Below are 19,896 nucleotides of genomic sequence, written 5' to 3' on the forward strand. Positions count from 1 at the left end.
CTTCCCCACCCATATTCTCCTCCTCTGTGTGCCCTCCAGCCTTCTTGATTGTCACCCAAGCCCTCTGTGCCTGTTGCAGCTCCCCCTCCCTGGTGGAGCTCTCAGTGGGACAGTCAAGATCTTTAAGGAACTGTTTCAATTGAGCAACTGAGTACTCCTTCAGTTTCTCCATTTCAAACACAGCTCCAGCTGTTGCATCTCCAGATTGAGACATGATGGTCACAAGTGCAAAGTTCCAAAAGGCAGAAAAAAATAATTTCCCAATGAAGTAAAAAGAATCAGTCAAGGGATCAGCAAAATCATGGAAGTAGAATAAAAAGAGTCCTTAAGAGAAAAATCAAAAGATCACCAAACAAGTAGTATGTGGTCACGTAGTGGTCTGAGATCAAAACAGTAGTGTACACTTAATTACTGTATGTCAAGTACAAATACAAGTCCAATCCCGACCGCTGGTCACCAATGTTAGAAATGGGGTCTTTGGTTGACAGTCTGGTTACCCCCTGTTCAAGCAAGGACCCTCACTCTAGTTAGGATAAAAGAGAATCACCCTCAGCTAACCCCTGCTTACCCCCTTGGTAGCTTGGCAGAGCAGTAGGCTTAACCTCAGAGTGCTAGGTGTAAAGTATTTGTACCAACACACACAGTAACCTAATGAAAACACTACAAAATGACACAACACCAGTTTAGAAAAATAGGAAATATTTATCTAGACAAAACAAGACCAAAACGACAAAAATCCAACATACACAAGTCAAGTTATGATTTTTTAAAGGTTTAAAATAAAAAGAGTCTTTAGGTAGTTGTAACACCACACTAGCGCTGCTAGCGTGAAAATGTACCTGGTTTGCGTCAAAAATAACCCCGCACGGGCGGTGTGCGTCGAAAGTAACCCTGCACGGCTGTGTGCGTCGAAAACAACTCGGCACGGCGGTGCGTGTTGAAAAAGCCAGCCACACGACGATCCGAAAGTCCCGCGGCGCAGGGTGCGATCTCTCAGCCTCCGTCAGCGATGCTGCGCGTCGTTTCTCCTGCTCCGGGCGTCGGTTTTTCGGTCGCGTTTCCTGCGGCGTCGTTTCTCAGCTGCGGAACCGGCGTCGCGTCGTTTTCTCAGCCGCGATCGGATTCGCGTCGATCTTTTCTCCGCACGGCGCTCGGTGCGTGTATTTTTGTCCTTAGGCTGCCAGCCTCTCCTTTCAGGGTCCCAGGAACTGGAAGGGCACCACAGAGCAGAGTAGGGGTCTCTCCAGAGACTCCAGGTGCTGGCAGGAAGAAGTCTTTGCTATCCCTGAGACTTCAACAACAGGAGGCAAGCTCTACATCAAGCCCTTGGAGATTTCTTCTTCAAGATGGAAGGCACACAAAGTCCAGTCTTTGCCCTCTTACTCTGGCAGAAGCAGCACTGCAGGAAAGCTCCACAAAGCACAGTCACAGGCAGGGCAGCACCTTTTCCTCGGCTATCAGCTCTTCTCCAGGCAGAGGTTCCTCTTGGTTCCAGAAGTGTTTCTAAAGTTTGTAAGTTTGGGTGCCCTTCTTATACCCATTTTAGTCTTTGAAGTCACCTTTCTTCAAAGGGGACTCACACCTTCTTGTGAAATCCTGCCTTGCCCAGGCAAGGCCTCAGACACACACCAGGGGGTTGGAGACAGCATTGTCAGAGGCAGGCACAGTCCTTTCAGATGAGAGTGACCACTCCACCCCTCCCTCCTAGCAGAGATGGCTAATCAGGAAATGCAGATTACACCCCAGCTCCCTTTGTGTCACTGTCTGGTGTGAGGTGAAAAACAACCCAACTGTCAAACTGACCCAGACAGGGAATCCACAAACAAGGCAGAGTCACAGAATGGTTTAAGCAAGAAAATGCTCACTTTCTAAAAGTGGCATTTCCAAACGCACAATCTTAAAATCAACTTTACTAAAAGATGTATTTTTAAATTGTGAGTTCAGGGATCCCAAACTCCACATGTCCATCTACTCTCTAGGGGAATCTACACTTTAATCATATTTAAAGGTAGCCCCCATATTATCCTATGAGAGAGAGACAGACCTTGCAACAGTGAAAACGAAATTGGCAGTATTTCACTGTCAGGACATATAAACCACATTACTATATGTCCTACCTTATCCATACACTGCACCCTGCCCTTGGGGCTACCTAGGGCCTACCTTAGGGGTGCCTTACATGTAAGAAAAGGGAAGGTTTAGGCCTGGCAAGTGGGTACACTTGCCAAGTCGAATTTACAGTGTAAGAATACACATACAGACACTGCAGTGGCAGGTCTGAGACATGATTACAGAGCTACTTATGTGGGTGGCACAACCAGTGCTGCAGGCCCACTAGTAGCATTTGATTTACAGGCCCTGGCACCTCTAGTGCACCTTACTAGGGACTTACTAGTAAATCAAATATGCCAATCATGGATAAACCACTTACATACAATTTAAACAGGAGAGCATATGCACTTTAGCACTGGTTAGCAGTGGTAAAGTGCTCAGAGTTGAAAAGCCAACAGCAATATGTCAGAAAAAAATAGGAGGCAGGAGGCAAAAAAGACTGGGGATGACCCTGCATAAGCAAAAGTCCAACAGTGACACACAGTCGTAATGTTTATCACTAGGCTAGTAAGTTGTGGGACATTTTATAATGTCAAAAACATATTTTGTTAGGCCTGACTGTGTAATCTCATTGGTCTTTTAATAAAGACCTATCAATTTACATCAGTTGAAGATTTTGTTTTATTCATATCATTTGATCACTACTGTACAAGCAGATACATTCCATTAGGATAAGTGTTTTATAAAAAAAAAGTCAAGACGCAATACATTACTGACAAAACTTGTTTAAAATTTTTTTTTATGTTACCAATTAATTAGGAGCTATCAACGTTACATATGCTACGGTTCGAGGGAAACTCCACCTTGCCAACCAAACAGAAGGGCAGCTTGCTGAGCCTGGATCTGATTTCATACCAGTGTCTGGAACATTGATTTTAAGGGAAGGTGAAACGTCGGCTGCCATCGTCATTACCATTTTGGAGGTAAACCTCTTTTTGTTGAATCTTTACGTACTATTAGGAAGTGATAAATACTATAAGCCAGAATACCTTTTTCATTCAGAATGAGTTCTCAGTTGCAAGAAATATGTCAGGAAACGTTGTACATTAGAAAAAATGTTCTGAAAACTTTTACATGTTTGGGCTGGAGGGGAGCTGCACAGATTGACTGCTAAGGCTACAAGACTTTCACCATATCCTTGTGAGCGCAGTCACCTAAGGAATTGCTAGGATGCCCGAAGTGAGCCATGTGTCAATGGAGGAAAATGGAGCACATACCATTGGTGAGAGCAAGCGCTGTAAGCATACTTTTGCACGTTTTGCAGTTTTTGCACATATCTTTCTAAAGTGATATGCTTTTTTGGTTGCTACTCTTGTGTAGTATATATGTTGTCTTAATGTGCTAGGAAGGCATATAGAGTGATTAAGTTGCTGTGAAGACCCATAGAAACAAACATGTTCTACTCAGATATGTGCAACTATAATTTGATTAATCAAAAGGACTTTCACATTGACAGTGGGGTAGCTAAAGAGACCTACTGTGTCAGATAGCACCTTAATCAAATAGCAGTCTGCAGATCTGGATACAAATCAAATTAATCAAACAGCCTTTGTTCATGAAGGTTGCTTTGCACAGTATCTATCTTCAAAATGCAGAGGTAGTGTCCTGCTACTGCTGATCCTGGATACACGTAGTGAAGTCTGTTGCTACAGGGTGAACGCTTTGATTGTTCTGTGATTGGTGGCATACTTGCGTGTTGTTAACATCCCTGTTAAACACTGATAAAATACACAACCTTAATAAATTCACTTTTAATTTGTGGAAAAATGATATACAATTACACTTTATAAAAGTTTGCCAAATTGTATTTTACAACAAAAAAAGCATCTTGGAAAAAGTTGCATTTGGCTGCTCCAGCTCCAAATCGGTATGTAATAACCAAATATGTTCAGTATAATAAATTATAATTCTACTTTTCACTCCTAAAGTTTTTCTAATTTAATGACAGCTGTTAGACCTGGCATCCTTGGTTTGATTTTCCCCCAGACCTTCTGCCTTCACTCCTCCTGTTTTGCTGAATTAATTTTTGTAGTCCTTAGGATAGTGTGTACTTTACTAGTCCTGAAGTGCTTGTGCTGCCTTCTCTAAATTGACTTGCACCTAACTGGCACATTTATTTTACTTATATGTCTTTAGTAAAGGGGCAGTACATCAACTGAGGGCCTGTAAATTAAATGCTACTAGCCGGTGTTAGAAATGGGGTCTCTAGTTGGCAGTCAGTTTACACCCTGTCCAAATAGGAACCCTCAGTCTAGTCAGGGTAAGGGAGATACACACCTCAGTTAACCCCTTGCTCACCGCCTCGGTAGCTTGGCACAAGCAGTCAGACTTGTCTCAGAGGCAATGTGTAAAGTATTGGTACAAACACACACATCAACACAGAGAAAAGACTACAAAAGGACTCCACACCAGTTTAGAAAAACAGACAACATTTATCTTAATCAAACAAGACCTAAACGCCAAAAATCCAACATACACAAGCAAAGATATACATTTTTAAAGTAAAAAGAGTCTTAGGGGGTCATTCTGAGCCCGGCGGGCGGCGGTTGCCGCCCGCCTGGAGGGAACCGCCATTTGGCCGCCCCGCGGTCAAAAGAGCGCTGGGGCCATTCCAACTTTCCCGCTGGGCCGGCGGTCGCTACCTAAGGTAGCGCCCGCCGGCCCAGCGGGAAAGGGGCCTGCAACACTGAAGCTGGCTCTGAATGGAGCCGGCGGTGTTGCAGGTGTGCGACGGGTGCAGTTGCACCCGTCGCGCTTTTCACTGTCTGCTAGGCAGACAGTGAAAAGCATGCTGGGGCCCTGTTAGGGGGCCCCTGCACTGCCCATGCCATTGGCATGGGCAGTGCAGGGGCCCCCAGGACACCCGTTCCCGCCATCCTGTTCCTGGCGGTAAAAACCGCCAGAAACAGGCTGGCGGTAAGGGGGTCAGAATCCCCATGGCGGCGCTGCTTGCAGCGCCGCCATGGTGGATTCGCCCAGCCGGGGGAAATCGGGCGGGTAACCGCCGGACCCGGTTTTCTGACCGCAGCTTTACCGCCGCAGTCACAATGGGCAAGGAAGCACCGCCAGCCTGTTGGCGGTGCTTCCGTCACCCGCGGCCCTGGCGGTCATAGAAATCAATGGATGTGTTGTTTTATCACAAACTACCTGGCATGCGCCAAAAGTAAAGCTGCATGGGTGAGTGTACATCGGAAAAGCAAGTGATGTGTTGATTCCTTACTCGCAAGCGAGGAATGCTTCTATTTCCAGGCAAGCAGCCTCTGGTCTGAGCGGTGATGTTGAAGATTTTGACGCCCAGAGTCGATGTGTGGAAAATTCTTACACGCTTTGCGAAGGGTCCATGTTGAGAACTGTTGTTGCGTCAATTCTCCATTTGCAAGGCAGGGGCTGTGACAATTTCTCTGAAATGCACACAGCGGTGTGTGGATTTTCTCACAGGTTAACAACTTCCACTTCCAAGGGCCCAGGGACTGGATTTGGCCCACTTAGGGAAGTCAGGACTCTCAGCAGGAGAGCCCTGGCACTGGCAGATTAAGTCTTTGATGTCCCTGAGACTTCATAAAAGGGAGCAAGCTCCGTCCAAGCCCTTGGAGAAACTTCACAAGCAGGATTTCAGAAATCTAAATCCAGTCCTTTCCCTTTTAAGGCTGAAGCAGCAGCAACAGCAACAGCAGGCCAGCACAGCAAAGCAACAGGCAGAGTAGTAGGTTCTCCTCAAGCCTCAAGCTCTTCTCCTTGGCAGAGGTTCCTCTTGATCCAGAAGTAATCTGAAAGTCAGGGGTTTTGGGTCAACTACTAATACTCATTTCTGCCTTTGACATAGGGAAACTTCAAAGGAGAGACTGTTCTTCACAAGATCCTGCCTTGACAGACACACACCATGAGGTTAGAGACTGCATAGTGTGAGGACAGGCATAGCCCTTTCAGGTGCATGTGTCAGCTCCTCCCTCCCCACTCTAGCCCAGGAGACTCATCAGGATTTGCAGGACACTCCTCAGCTCCCTTTGTGTCACTGTCTAGAGGGAATTGACAAACAGCCCAGCTGTCAGTCTGAACCAGACGTTGATTTCACAGGCAGACAGAGGCACAGAATGGTTAAGCAAGAAAATGCACACTTTCTAAAAGAGGCATTTTCAATACACAATGTAAAAACCAACTTCACCAAAAGAGGTATTTTAAATTGTGAGTCCAGAGACCCCAAACTCCATGTCCTCATCTGCTCCCAATAGGAAATTGCACTTAAATTATATTTAAAGGCATTCCCCATGTTACTGTATAGGAAAGATAGGCCTTGCAATAGTGAAAAACACATTTGGCAGTATTTGATTAGCAGAACATGTAAAACACACCAGTACATGTCGTACCTTTTAAATACACTGCATCCTGTCTGTGGGGCTACCTACGGCCTACCTTAGGGGTTACCTACATGTGGTAAAAGGGAAGGTTTGGGCCTGGCAAGTGGGTATACGAATTGGCAGTGCAAAACTGCACACACAAACACTGCAGTGGCAGGTTTGAGACATATTTACAGGGCTACCCATGTGGGTGGCACAATCAGTGCTGCAGGCCCACAAGTAGCATTTGATTTGCAGGCCCTGGACCCCTCTGGTGCACTTTACTAGGTACTTACCAGTAAATCAAATATGCCAACCATGGATAAACCAATCACCAATACAATTTATACAGAGAGCCTTTGCACTTTCACACTGGTAAAGTGCCCAAAGTATCAAAACCAGCAAAAACAAAATACAGCACAGGGTCCAATAACAGGAGGTCAGAATCAAACGTACAGGAAAACCATGCCAAGAGCTGCCAGGTCTAACAGTGGGATTGCAGAACATATTGTCCACCCACATAAAAGTATCCTTTTTAAACATGTCTCAGGTCTGCCATTGCAGACTTCATGCTATTTGAAACTGCCAAATCTAGTAGGGAACATAAACCTTTCATCAAGCCTAAACCCCTCTTTTTAATAAATATAAGTCACTCCTAGGGTAAGCCATACACATCATTGAAGGTAGGGTATTGTATTTAAAAAGTTTTACATGTACTTTTAAGTTGTACATGTCCTGATTGTGGAAAGCTCACACATTGATGTTTCACCTCTGTGAGGCCTACCTCTCCCGTAGGATAACATTGAGTTATCTTATCACATACAGTCAGTGGTAACTTTTGTTTGGGAACAGGTAGAAATGTCATGTGTAGTCTGAGGAATTGTAATTTAAAACCCTCTTTAATAGTAAAGTTTAATTTTAAGTCAGAACTATGAAAATGCCAAGAAAGTTGGCATTCTCTTGTTCTAACTATTTGGCACCCGCAGCCTGTTTTCTGGGTCCTATGATGAGGTTTAGCTGGCAGTTAGCCTTTATATGTTCTTCGCAGAGATCCACACAATAGAGAGCCTAGGTGTTGGCAGATGGGCCATCCTAGGCAGGTCGGGGGAGTGGAGCTCTGCACAGCCCTACTTGCACTTCAATGCCATTGCCTCAGCTCTCACACAAAGAACTTCACACTAGCCTATTGTGGCTGCAGACAGACTGGGACCAGGACAGGGACGCAGGAAATTCCAAACACCTGTGTGGGGGGAAAAGACTCAAAAGAAGGACTGCTCTGCTGCTGAAATGACTGTCCTGCTGCAAGAAGAACTGACCTGCTGCCTGAGGGAGAGAGATTGGACCTGGTCCCTGAAACAAGAACCACCCTAGAGAGTCAAAGGGCTAGCTGACTGACCACCTTTTCTGAGCTACAGCCACATAACAAGCTCCAAAGATCTTCCCTGCATCTGCCAGCTGCTCATACTCAACTAGACGTGCCTATGCCCTGCTGCTGACCTCTGTTGGAGAGAGCTGTGATCCCAAAAGGCTGCCCCCTGGGTACTAAGCACATGGCTGTCATCAGAGTGAACTCCTCCTGGCCCAACTGTGTGTTACCTCAGAACCAACGCAGTGCAACTCGACCCAGCGCAACACAGGACCTCGAATTGAGCACCTCGCAGTACTGATCAGTGGCCTCATGGAACCAATACAAAGTGATGCAACTTAGCAGGACCTTGCACTGCAACCCTTGCAGCTTCTCATCAGAACTGATGAAGTATGGCACAATTCAACACAGAACCTCGCATTGCAGCCCTTGCAGCTCCTCGTCGGAACAGCCGCAGCTCAATTCAGTGCCTTGCATCAAGGACATTAGGTACAATTCTCGGTTGGACTAACTTGGTCCATGTAATAACTGAGATTCTAATGTAGTCAGCCTGAATTTGTGGCTTTGTCTCAGTCCGGTGCAACCTGATTCCCACAGTTGGTGCTGTGTGCTTTTATGCACAATACTTACCTTAAAACTTTGAAATTGCATTTCGTTGGTTCTACTGATTGGATTTTTGTCATTTTGGTGTCAAATAATTTATTAAAATATATTCTGTTTTTCTAAATTGGTGTAGGATTTTTCTTGTGTTGTGTTTTATTGTATTACTGTGTGTGGGCTGCATAAATACTTTACAAATAGCCTCTAAGTTAAGCCTGATTGCTTTTGTGCCAAGCTACTAGAGTGCTAAGAACAGGTTAATTCAGTGACTATGTGATTCACCCTAACAAGGATTGGGCCTACTGCTTGAGAAGGGCTCACAACCTCCTCAACAAGCAGCCCACTTTCCTTCATCAGCCTAATAATCTTTCATACATACTGATTAGTATTATTTGGGCGAACTACAAAATGTCTATTTTCTAGAGTGGACAGCAAGATGATATTTTACTTTTTGGAAATCAAGAGAAAGAGTTTGCAAATTGATTGTATGATACCTGTTTCAATGCATTTATTTGAGCAGCATTTAACCCCTTCGCTGCCAGGCCTTTTCTTCCTCAGGTGCCAGGCCTTTTTTTGGCTATTTGGGCCAGTTTGAGCTTAGGCCCTCATAACTTTTTGTCCACGTATGCTACCCACGCCAAATTTGCGTCCTTTATTTCCAACATCCTAGGGATTCTAAAGGTACCCAGAGAAAAGGAGGCAAAATTCTGAATTCAGCAAGGGGTGATTTGTGTAGATCCTACAAGGGTTTCCTACAGAAAATGACAGCTGAAATGAAAAAATATTGAAATTGAGGTGAAAAAAACAGCCATTTTTCTCCACGCTTTACTCTGTAACTTTTTCCTGTGATGTCAGAGTTTTGAAAGCGATATAACGTTACGTCTGCTGGGCTCTTCTGGTTACGGGGATACATAGGGCTTGTAGGTCCATCACGAACCCTAGATACCCAGAGCAAATAAACGAGTTGCACCTTGCAATGGGTTTTCATTCTATACCGGGTATACAGCAATTCATTTGCTGAAATATAAAGAGTGAAAAATAGGTATCAAGAAAACCTTTGGTTTTCCAAAATGGGCACAAGATAAGTTGCTGAGAAGCAGTGGTTATTTGCACATCTCTGAATTCCGGGGTGCCCATACTAGCATGTGAATTAGATTCCATTTCTCAAATAGACGTCTTTTTTACACACTGTCTTACATTTGGAAGGAAAAAATGCAGAAAAAGACAGGGGGCAATAACACTTGTTTTACTATTCTGTGTTCCCCCAAGTTTTCCGATAAAAATGGTACCTCACTTGCGTGGGTAGGCCTAATGCTCGCGACAGGAAATGCAACATGGACACATCACATTTTTACATTGAAATCTGGTGTGTTTTTTGCATAGTGCCTAGCTGTAGATTTTGGCCTCTACCTCAGCGGGCACCAAGGGAAACCTATCAAACCTGCGATTTTTTAAAACTAGACACCTAGGGGAATCCAAGATGGGGTGACTTGTGGGGCTCTCACCAGGTTCTGTTACCCAGAATCCTTAGCAAACCTCAAACTTTGGCCAAAAAAACCTTTTCCTCTCATTTCGGTGACAGAAAGTTTTGGAATCTGAGAGGAGCCACAAATTTCCTTCCACCCAGCGTTTCCCCAAGTCTCCTGACAAAAAATGGTACCTCACTTGTGTGGGTAGGCCTAGCACCCGCAACAGGAAATGCCCCAAAACACAACGTGGACACATCACATTTTCTCAAAGAAAACAGAGCTGTTTTTTGCAAAGTGCCTAGCTGTGGATTTTGGCCTCTAGCCCAGCCGGCACCTAGGGAAACCGACCAAACCTACACATTATTGAAAACTAGACACCTAGGGGAATCCAAGATGGGGTGACTTGTGGGGCTTTCACCAGGTTCTGTTACCCAGAATCCTTTGCAAACCTACAAATTTGGCAAAAAAAAACACTTTTTCCTCTCATTTCGGTGACAGAAGGTTCTGGAATCTGAGAGGAGCCACACATTTTCTTCCACCCAGCATGCCCCCAAGTATCCTGATACAAATGGTACCTCAATTGTGTTGGTAGGCCTAGTGCCAGCGACAGGAAATGCCCCAAAACACAATGTGGACACATCACATTTTCTCAAAGAAAACAGAGCTGTTTTTTGCAAAGTACCCAGCTGTGGATTTTGGCCTCTAGCTCAGCCGGCACCTAGGGAAACCTACCAAACCTGTGCATTTTTAAAACCTAGACAACTAGAGGAATCCAAGATGGGGTGACTAGTGGGGCTCTCACCAGGTTTTGTTACCCAGAATCCTTTTCAATCCTCAAAATTTGGCCCAAAAAACACTTTTTCCTCTCATTTCAGTGACAGGAAGTTCTGGAATCTGAGAGGAGCCACAAATGTCCTTCTACCCTGTGTTCCCCCAAGGCTCCCGATAAAAATGGTACCTCACTTGTGTGGGTAAGCCTAGCGCCCGCAACAGGAAATGCCCCAAAACACAACGTGGACACATCACATTTTCCCAAAGAAAACAGAGCTGTTTTCTGTAAAGTGCCTAGCTGTGGATTTTGGCCTCTAGCTCAGCCGGCACCTAGGGAAACCTACCAAACCTGTGCATTTTTTAAAACTAGACACCTAAGGGAATTTAAGATGGGGTGACTTGTTTGGCTCTCACCAGGTTCTGTTACCCAGAATCCTTTGCAAACCTCAAAATATGGCCAAAAAACACTTTTTCCTCACATTTCGGTGACAGAAAGTTCTGGAATCTGAGAGGAGCCACAAATTTCCTTCCACCCAGTGTTCCCCCAAGTCTCCCGATAAAAATGGTACCTCACTTGTGTGTGTAGGCCTAGTGCGACAGGAAATGCCCCAAAACACTATCTGGATACATCAAAATGATCAAATACAAAAAGACCTGTTTTTGCAGGGGCACCAGCGTTTTTGCTCCTGAGCTCAGCAGCCATCTAGGGAAACCTACCACACTCAGACATTTCTGAAAACTAGACACCCGAGGGAGTCCAGGGAGGTGTGAATTGCGTGGATCCCCCAATGTTTTCTTACCCAGAATCCTCAGCAAACTTCAAATTTAGCTAAAAAATCTAATCTTTCCCACATTTCTGTGTGGGATCACCACACCGGGACAAATTTCCTATCACCCAATGTTCCCCTCATTCTCCCAGTAAAAATTATACCTCTCTTGTGTAGGTGGGCCAAGTGCCTGTGACAGGGAAGAGCCAAAAACATGTCGAAATTGAGGGAGGACCAAAGCGGGTCCAAAAGGGCAGTTTGAAAAAAATCATTTTTAGGCTGACAAGTGCAGCAGAATTTTTATCGGTATAGAGGAGACAATGTTGGGTGGTAGGAATTTTGTGGATCCCTGCAGATTCCGGAAGGTTCCATCACAAAAATGTGGGAAACATGTGCGATTTCCAGCAAAGTTGGAGTTTTGCAGGGCATTGTGGGTAAGAGAATGGTGCTGGGTGCATGTGAAGCACACCAACCTGGAATCAACCAGATATTTCGTTTTCAGATGTGTCTAGGTCTTGTGGATTTTTCTACATGGCAGCGTCCCAAAGTAAATAAAGTGCAGCCCTCACCAGTCCAAGTGGGACAATTGTGAGAGTTACCAAGCTCTCATGGCCCAAATGTAAAACCAAAACCCAAAATAATCAAATGTCCTCTTGCTTGCCGTGGGGTAAGATGTTTTAGTGTGCCGGGGAGAGCTGAAAGGCTGTTATCCCCCTCAGTTGGGGTGGGAGAATAACCAGGCACATACTGGCTGGTAGCCACAACCCCACTTTTTTAATTCCCTGGCATCTAGTAGACTTTCTGCCCCCCTGGGTGTGGAACAGGGGTAATTGCCCAATCTGACCACTGGTGGGCACAACAACTTTGGCCCCATTTATTTGGGGTGGGTGTATTGCCATACCCCCACCCTCTTATTTTGAAAAACAAATCTTCCCTGGTGGGCTTTCTGCCCCCCTTGGGGGCAGATGGGCCTTCAAACAATAGGCCAATCTGCCCCCAAGGGAGACAGATATGGCCAACAGTAATGTGCCCCCATGTAGAGCGACCCTTGCCCAAGGGGCTGCCCCCCCCAAACAAAACACACACATACACCAATCCCTGGTGTCTAGTGGTTTCTGCCCCCCTTGGGGCAGATTGACCTAACAAAAATAGGCAGATCTGCCCCCAGGGGGGCAGAAATGGCCTAGATACAATTTGTCCCCAGGGTCGCTCCCCATAAATAAATAAATAAAAATGAACAAAAAAAGAATTATCCCTCTTTGTCAGTCCGAACAATATATATATATATATATATATATATATATATATATATATATATATATATATATATATATGTGTGTGTGTGTAATTATATTTTACTCCTAGGGTAGGCCCTGTACTTGTACTTTTAGGTTTTACATGTCGTGGTAGTGAACATAAGGGCACAACCTTACTGAAATATTACAGAAAAAGAAATGTACACATTACAAAGCCATGTTTTTAGTAATTGTGAAAAATGGAACAGATTTTGTTCAGCATGGAATGCCAAAAGCAAATTATTCCTTTTTCTGGTGGCAGTTTCAATAAGGCCCAGTCTCCAAAAGTAGTGGGGCATACTCTAAGGGTTTTTAAAAGACACTGGTTGGTAGATCTGGGAGTATAAGGAGGGAAATGAAAGACATATTATAACTGTCAGCCTTTGAGTGCCCCCCAAACTCTTTGCCTTCCTCCTCCATTTTTGCTAATCTAATTGTTGCTGGCTTTAGGTCTCTGGGCACTTTACCACCACTAACCAATGGTAAGGTGCATTCTTATGCTTACTGCTTAAACATGGTAACATTGGCTGATCCCCAATTGGCATATTTAATTTACTTGTAAAACCCTAGAAAAGCGGTGCTACATCTGCCAAGGGCCTGTAAATTAAATGCTGCTAGTGCCCTACAGCACTGTTTGTGCCACCTACAGAAGTAGCACTTTAAACATGTCTCAGGCCTGCCATTGCACAGCCTGTGTGAGTAGTTTTAAACTGTCATTTTGTCCTGGCAAAATAAACCTCTTTGTCAGTCCGAACATTATATATATATAGTAAAGGAGATTATGAGAGACTTTCCTTGAATGACTTTTAGAAGAGCACCAAATTTGCGGGACAGAATCACGAAAATGCCCCTGCGGTTTAAAGTATGTTGGGAGCACCATATGTGAAACAAAGAAAAGGATCCTTGAACATATTCGTGCCATCGTCAACACAGACAGAAGTTATGCCACGGCTAAGCATATGGAGTTGGCACATGATAGCCAATGGGAAACAATGACTTTTTATGCGATTGACCATGTCCCCATAAGTGAACAAGGAGGGGACAGAGAAAAGAGACTACGACAATTGGAGTCTAAACACATCTTGGAGATTCGAACCTTGACCCCTCTGGGGATGAATCAGGATGAGGAGTTATTTGCACATTTGTAATTTTACATGGCAGCCATTGCAAATAATCATAAAACACAGTTTTTTCTATTTTCTATTTTCTATTCTGTAGCACTTGCAGCTAATATTCAGTTTGGTTAATATTTTAGTTTTTTTTTATTATGGGGGGAGACACGGACAGTATGTCACATACGCACATTTATGAGGTGTATCAACATATTGGTTAAATTGGTTTTGTTTTGCGGTAACTACAACTCCCAGAATGCAGCATTTTAAGTTGATAGTGCACTAGTTAATAATTGAATTTATTTGGAAATTATGGGTGAGTTTTAGTTGTGCAGACCGCAGTTATTAAACTTAACAAGCAGAGAGAAGTAGTTTCTAAGTGCATTTAGAAATATGTTGAGTCTTAATGAATTGTTATCTGTAGATATAAATGTGGAAACAGAAACCCCCTTCCGGAAATGCCCGTGATCAAGGTCTGTCAGACCGAAACGCGCAGGGCAGGTGATTGTTGAGCTGTAAACGAAGTTAACGGAGCCTGAATAAATGAATTTTGTGAAATAAGAGATCCCGGAGTGCGGTCGTTCGTGAAGTATTTCATGAATGTTGTTGATATATATATATATATATGTGTGTGTGTGTGTGTGTGTAATTATATTTTACTTCTAGGGTAGGCCCTGTACGTGTACTTTTAGGTTTTACATGTCGTGGTAGTGAAACATTAATAAATTCCGTTTTTTACCACAGCAAGGCCTATCTCTCTCATGGGATAGCATTGGAGTTGCCTCATTACATTTTATAAGTGTAATTTCCAACTGAGAAGACATGGCCATTTCATGTTTGGTGTTCCTAGAATCACAATTTAAATGTTGCAGTCTGATCTTAAATTGTAATTCTGGAAATGCCACTTTTAGAAAATTGGCATTTTTTAACCTTATCCTTTTAGTGCCTGTAACCTGTCTCTGATCACATGACTGCATGTAGCTGACATGTGGGCCTTCTGTATTCCTTCTAGACAGACACACACAGTAGGGAGCTTAGGTGTGCTTGGATGGCCATCACTGGCAGGATGGGAGAGAGGAGCTGGGCACAGCCTAACTTACACCTAAATAGGCTGTGTCCTGCCTCCACAGAAAGTGCTGGATATCCCCTGTAGGCAGTCTGGAACCAGTACAGGAAAGACAATGTGTCTGGGGAATTCATAGGGAACATCTAGAAGCTTTTACCCCACTTAAAAGGCACAACTGGGTATAAATAATGGATCTCAGACACAACCAGTTCAGTACACTTCTGGACCTGTAGATAGTCTGCCATAAAGAAGGATGGCTGTGCTGCTGAAGGACTGCCTCTCTGCTTGACTTTACTCTACTGGATTCCTGCTTTGCTGTGCTCATCTGCTGCCTTTTGCCTGGGTGACCTGCATCTCTTGAACCCCCAGTCCTGAACCCTTGCATGTGGGCTTAAGGTGCTTACCAGCCTCTGTGGATCCAGGGGAACCAACGAATCTCCTCAGCAGCTCAAATCTGAACAAGCTCGTTGCAACTGCTGCAGCACCCTGACTGTGCAATGTATCCTCAGGGTAGGCCCTCGCCTCCCTCGGTGATGGCAGCCTCAATGATGATGGACTCCGCATCATGGCCTCTCAGCTCTTTGGAATTGGTGCAAGGCCCCAACTGCACACCACATCCTCAATGCCGGACTTTGCATCACAAGATTTGCCGATAGGGCCCTTGATGAGGATGCAGGTCTTGTATCGCAGCCTCATCGCATATTAGAACCAACGCACTGCTTGAGCTGTGTAATGCATCTTCAACACCATCATCCTCACAATGCTCCACAAACCAGGTTCAGTGGCCCTAACTAGGTCCCTGTAGCCAGCTCACACTCCATCGCAGTCAACCTGAACTTGTGACTTTGTCCCAGTTCGGTGCAACCAGATATCGACAATTGGCGCTTCATGCCTTTCGGTGCTATTTATGCTAAAATCTTTAAAACTGAATATCTCTGATTCTACTGATTGGATTTTTGTCATTTTGGTATGGTTTTATTTATAAAATTCAACTCTATGTTTGTAACTTTGTGTGGGATCCTTTTTGCATTGTGTTTTCATTGTTTTACTGTTTGAAGTATTGCACAGATACTTTACACATTGCCTCTAATTTAAGTCTGACTGGATTGTGGTTTCTGCTTGACCAGAACTTACATCCCAGTCAACCAGTAACCCAAATCCTTATGGACAGGAATCCAGGATATTTGGTATAGATTACCCTGTCTAAGTTGTCTTGGCTATTTAAACGACCTGTGATCATATAGGCAGCTAGCAAAGAAATCTTAAAACTGCGCTAATGTGGGCTCTTCCAGTGGTCCTAGAAATTACATTCAGGATACGTTGAAGTCAATACAGTAACTTTATTGGGGCTGCCAGGTAGCTTGTGGGGCCATAGACCAACATTGATTGGACTAGAGCATTTACAACTGTGTTAGGAATCTTTGCCTCAGTAAACAGCAGGCTCTTTTTATGGTCTGGCTTGAGAGTGATGTTGTCAACAGACAATTGTGTGAGAATCACCAGGAGAGGGGCTTTAGGTCCACATACCAGTTTTAGAGCCAGGGGTAAATGTTTTGATTGGGCAGAAGTTGGGTGCCTCCGCAAAAAGAGTTCTTGCCCTCCAAACAGCTGTGAAGAACAGGCTATTATGATTGATGACGTTGAAAGCTGCAGAGAAATCTAACCTGATCAGCATTCTTGCTTCACCTATGTTAACAAGCTTGCTCTGATCATCCATGGCTGATAGCACTGCCTATTTAGCACTATGCCCTGGATTAACACCTGCTTGCTGTCCATCAAACAAGAGTTGATGCAGGTGTGCTAAGACAAGTTTTTATAACAGTTTGCCTAGCTTAGGAAGCAAAGAGATTGGGTGGAGGTTAAGTCAAAAGTGTTAAGCATAGGCTTTTTTTTAGCAGAAGCTTAACACTTAGGCCCTCATTACAACCCTGGCGGTCGGTGATAAAGCGGCGGTAATACCGCCAACAGGCCAGCGGTAACAAAAATGGAACTATGACCACGGCGGAAACCGCTCAGACAGACAGTCACACATCGACTTTCAAGGTGGTAGCGACAAGCACCACGGCAGTAACCGCCAACAGCCAGGCGGAAGACAATGTATCGCCCACTGCATTATAACCAGCCTATCCACCTCCTTTGCCGGGGTGGTGCCAATGACATCAAAAGCACGGCGGAAACAGAACACAGAAGTCAAAGGACTCACCTCTGAAGACACAGGGAACAACCACGGAGCCATTGAGCCCGAGTTGTACATATTTCCCATGCTCGTCTACCTTTTCCTGCACTACGAACACCAACGCCGGCGAAGACGACCACGTGAGTACTGCCACCTAGCACACAAGGGAGGGGGGAGGAAAAAGAGAGTGACACACACACACAACACCCCCACCCCAACACCATACACACAATCCAATGCAGTACCATTACATATCCACTCCGTAACCCTCAGGAATAATGCAAGGACAAAATGATTGGAAGAAAGTGAGTGTATTACGATTAAACAACATGAATAGGTGCATTAAATTACAAATGTGTATACATATTTACAAATGGAGGGACACTGCCCAGTCCTCAATGTCCATGGGCCACAGGGCCACAACACATAGGCCAAGGCCCCACCTCACTCCTGCAACAACACGGAGAGAACGTTGCAAGGGCATCAGGTTGAAATGAAAATACACAGGCACCTCAGGGGGATGGGGAATGGGGGGGGGGGACCTCAGCCGGAAGATGGTACAACACCACTGGTCCTGGAGGGGTCTACATGCCCTGTGCGATGTCCTGGGCAGTGCAAGGCCACAGTCTCTCAAGTGGGTGGTTTGCCCACTGCATGGTCCTGGGGAGTGCAAAGCCACAGTCTCTCAAATGGGTGGTTTGACCACTGCTTGGTCCTGGGGAGTGCAAAGCCACAGTCTCTCAAATGGGTGGTTTGCCCACTGCTTGGTCCTGGGGAGTGCAAAGCCACAGTCTCTCAAGTGGGTGGTTTACCCACTGCTTGGTCCTGGGGAGTGCAAGGCCACAGTCTCTCAAGTGGGTGGTTTGCCCACTGCTTGGTCCGGGAGAGTGCAAGGCCACAGTCTCTTTAGTGGGTGATTTGCCCACTGCTTGGTCCTGGGGAGTGCAAAGCCACAGTCTCTCTAGTGGATGGCTTCTCCACTGGTTCTGGATGGGGCATTGTACCCAGTGTGCTTCATCCTGGGTAAGATGCAGTGAGTGGATGGCTTCTCCACTGGTTCTGGAGGGGGCATTGTGCTGATTGTGCTTCATCCTGAGAAGGATGGGGTGAGTGGATGGCTTCTCCACTGGTTCTGGAGGGGGGCATTGGGCCCAGTGTGCTTCATCCTGGGTAAGATGCGGTGAGGGGATGGCTTCTTCCACTGGTTCTGGAGGGGGCATTGTGCTCTGTGATGCAGATCTTGGGGAGTGCAAAGCCACTGTCTCTCTAGTGGGTGGTTTGCCCACTGCTTGGTCCTGGGGAGTGCAAAGCCACAGTGTCTCTAGTGGATGGCTTCTTCCACTGGTTCTGGAGGGGGCATTGTGCCCAGTGTGCTTCATCCTGGGTAGGTTGCGGTGAGTGGATGGCTTCTTCCACTGGTTCTGGAGGGGGCATTGTGCCCTGTGATGCAGATCTTGGGGAGTGCAAGGTAACAGTATCTCACCTGGGTGTCAGACCCACTGGATTTGCATGAGCCAAGATGCACAACAGCCCATGTAGGCAGAACTACACACTGTTCTCCAGCAGTGATGGCTGCCTAGTTGTGGCAGTGCTGGTGTCTGTGCTGGAAGTGGTGGGGGGAATCTCCAGCCCATCCCCTGCAGCCTCGGACGGCTGCCCACTGGGGCTGCTGCTGCTGGCAGTGGTGCTGGTGGCGTTGCTGGCAGTGGTGGGGGGAGGCTCCACCCCATCCCCTGCAGCCTCGGACGGCTGCCCACTAGGACTGCTGCTGCTGGCAGTGGTGTTGGTGGCGGTACTGGTGGCAGTGCTGGCAGTGTTGGGGGGAGGCTCTATCCCATCCCCTGCAGCCTCGGACAGCTGCCCACTGGGTCTGCTGCTGCTGGCAGTGGTGCTGGTGGCGGTACTGGAAGTGTTAGGGGGAGGCTCCAGCCCATCCCATTCAGCCTCAGACGGGTGCCCACTGGGGCTGCTGCTGCTGGCAGTGGTGCTGGTGGCGGTGCTGGTGGCGGTGCTGGCAATGTTGGGTGGAGGTTCCAGCCCATCCCCTGCAGCCTCGGATGGCTGCCCACTGGGGCTGCTGCTGCTGCTGGCAGTGGTGCTGGTGGCAGTGCTGGTGGCGGTGCTGGCTGTGGTGGGGGGAGGCTCCAGCCCATCCCCTACAGCCTCGGACGGCTGCCCACTGGGGCTGCTGCTGCTGACAGTGGTGCTGGTGGCGGTGCTGGCATTGGTGGGGGTAGGCTCCAGCCCATCGCCTGCAGCCTCGGACGCCTGCCTACTGGGACTGCTGCTGCTGGTAGTGGTGCTGGTGGTGGTGCTGGTGGCAGTGCTGGTGTCGGGGATGCCAGTGGTGGGGGTAGGCTCCAGCCCTTCCCCAGCAGCCTCAGATGGTTGCCCCCTGGGGCTGCTGCTGCTGGCAGTGGTGCTGATGTCAGTGCTGGCAGTGGTGGGGGGAGGCTGCAGCCCTTCCCCTGCAGCCTCGGACGGCTGAACCACAATGGTTGGTGGTGGGGGCTCCGAATGAGTCCCAGCACCAGGCCTCCTGTCCTTCCTGCTTGCTGGTGCAGGCCCCTTGTCCTTCCTGTTAGCAGCCGGGGATTTTGATTTCTCCTTGCCCTTCCCTGCTGCAGCTGGTGGTGCCTCCTTGCTCTTTATATACACTGCTGGTGGTGCCACCTTGCCCTTCCTTGTCGCAGCTGGTGGTGCCTCCTTGCCCTTCCTTGATGCACCTGGTGCAGGCACTCTGTCAGTGTTGCTGCCTGGTGCCCGGGATCCTCACCCACCTGCAGTAGCTGTCGACACTGCTGTGCCCCTGGACTGGGTGGCTGAGG

At 46.6% G+C, this 19,896-nt stretch overlaps 1 protein-coding gene across 1 annotated transcript in view; it reads left to right on the top strand.

Annotated features, from left to right (window-relative positions):
- Window positions 1–19,896, top strand: part of ADGRV1 (adhesion G protein-coupled receptor V1) — a 2,003,619-nt gene that overhangs the window by 681,186 nt on the left and 1,302,537 nt on the right. Inside the window, exon 38 of the mRNA XM_069225272.1 lies at window positions 2,872–3,035. Coding sequence (XP_069081373.1) covers window positions 2,872–3,035 — 164 coding nt within the window. The remainder of the gene's footprint in view (window positions 1–2,871; window positions 3,036–19,896) is intronic.

This window comes from Pleurodeles waltl, chromosome 1_1 (genome assembly GCF_031143425.1).
Source record: "Pleurodeles waltl isolate 20211129_DDA chromosome 1_1, aPleWal1.hap1.20221129, whole genome shotgun sequence".
Lineage (NCBI taxonomy): Eukaryota > Metazoa > Chordata > Amphibia > Caudata > Salamandridae > Pleurodeles > Pleurodeles waltl.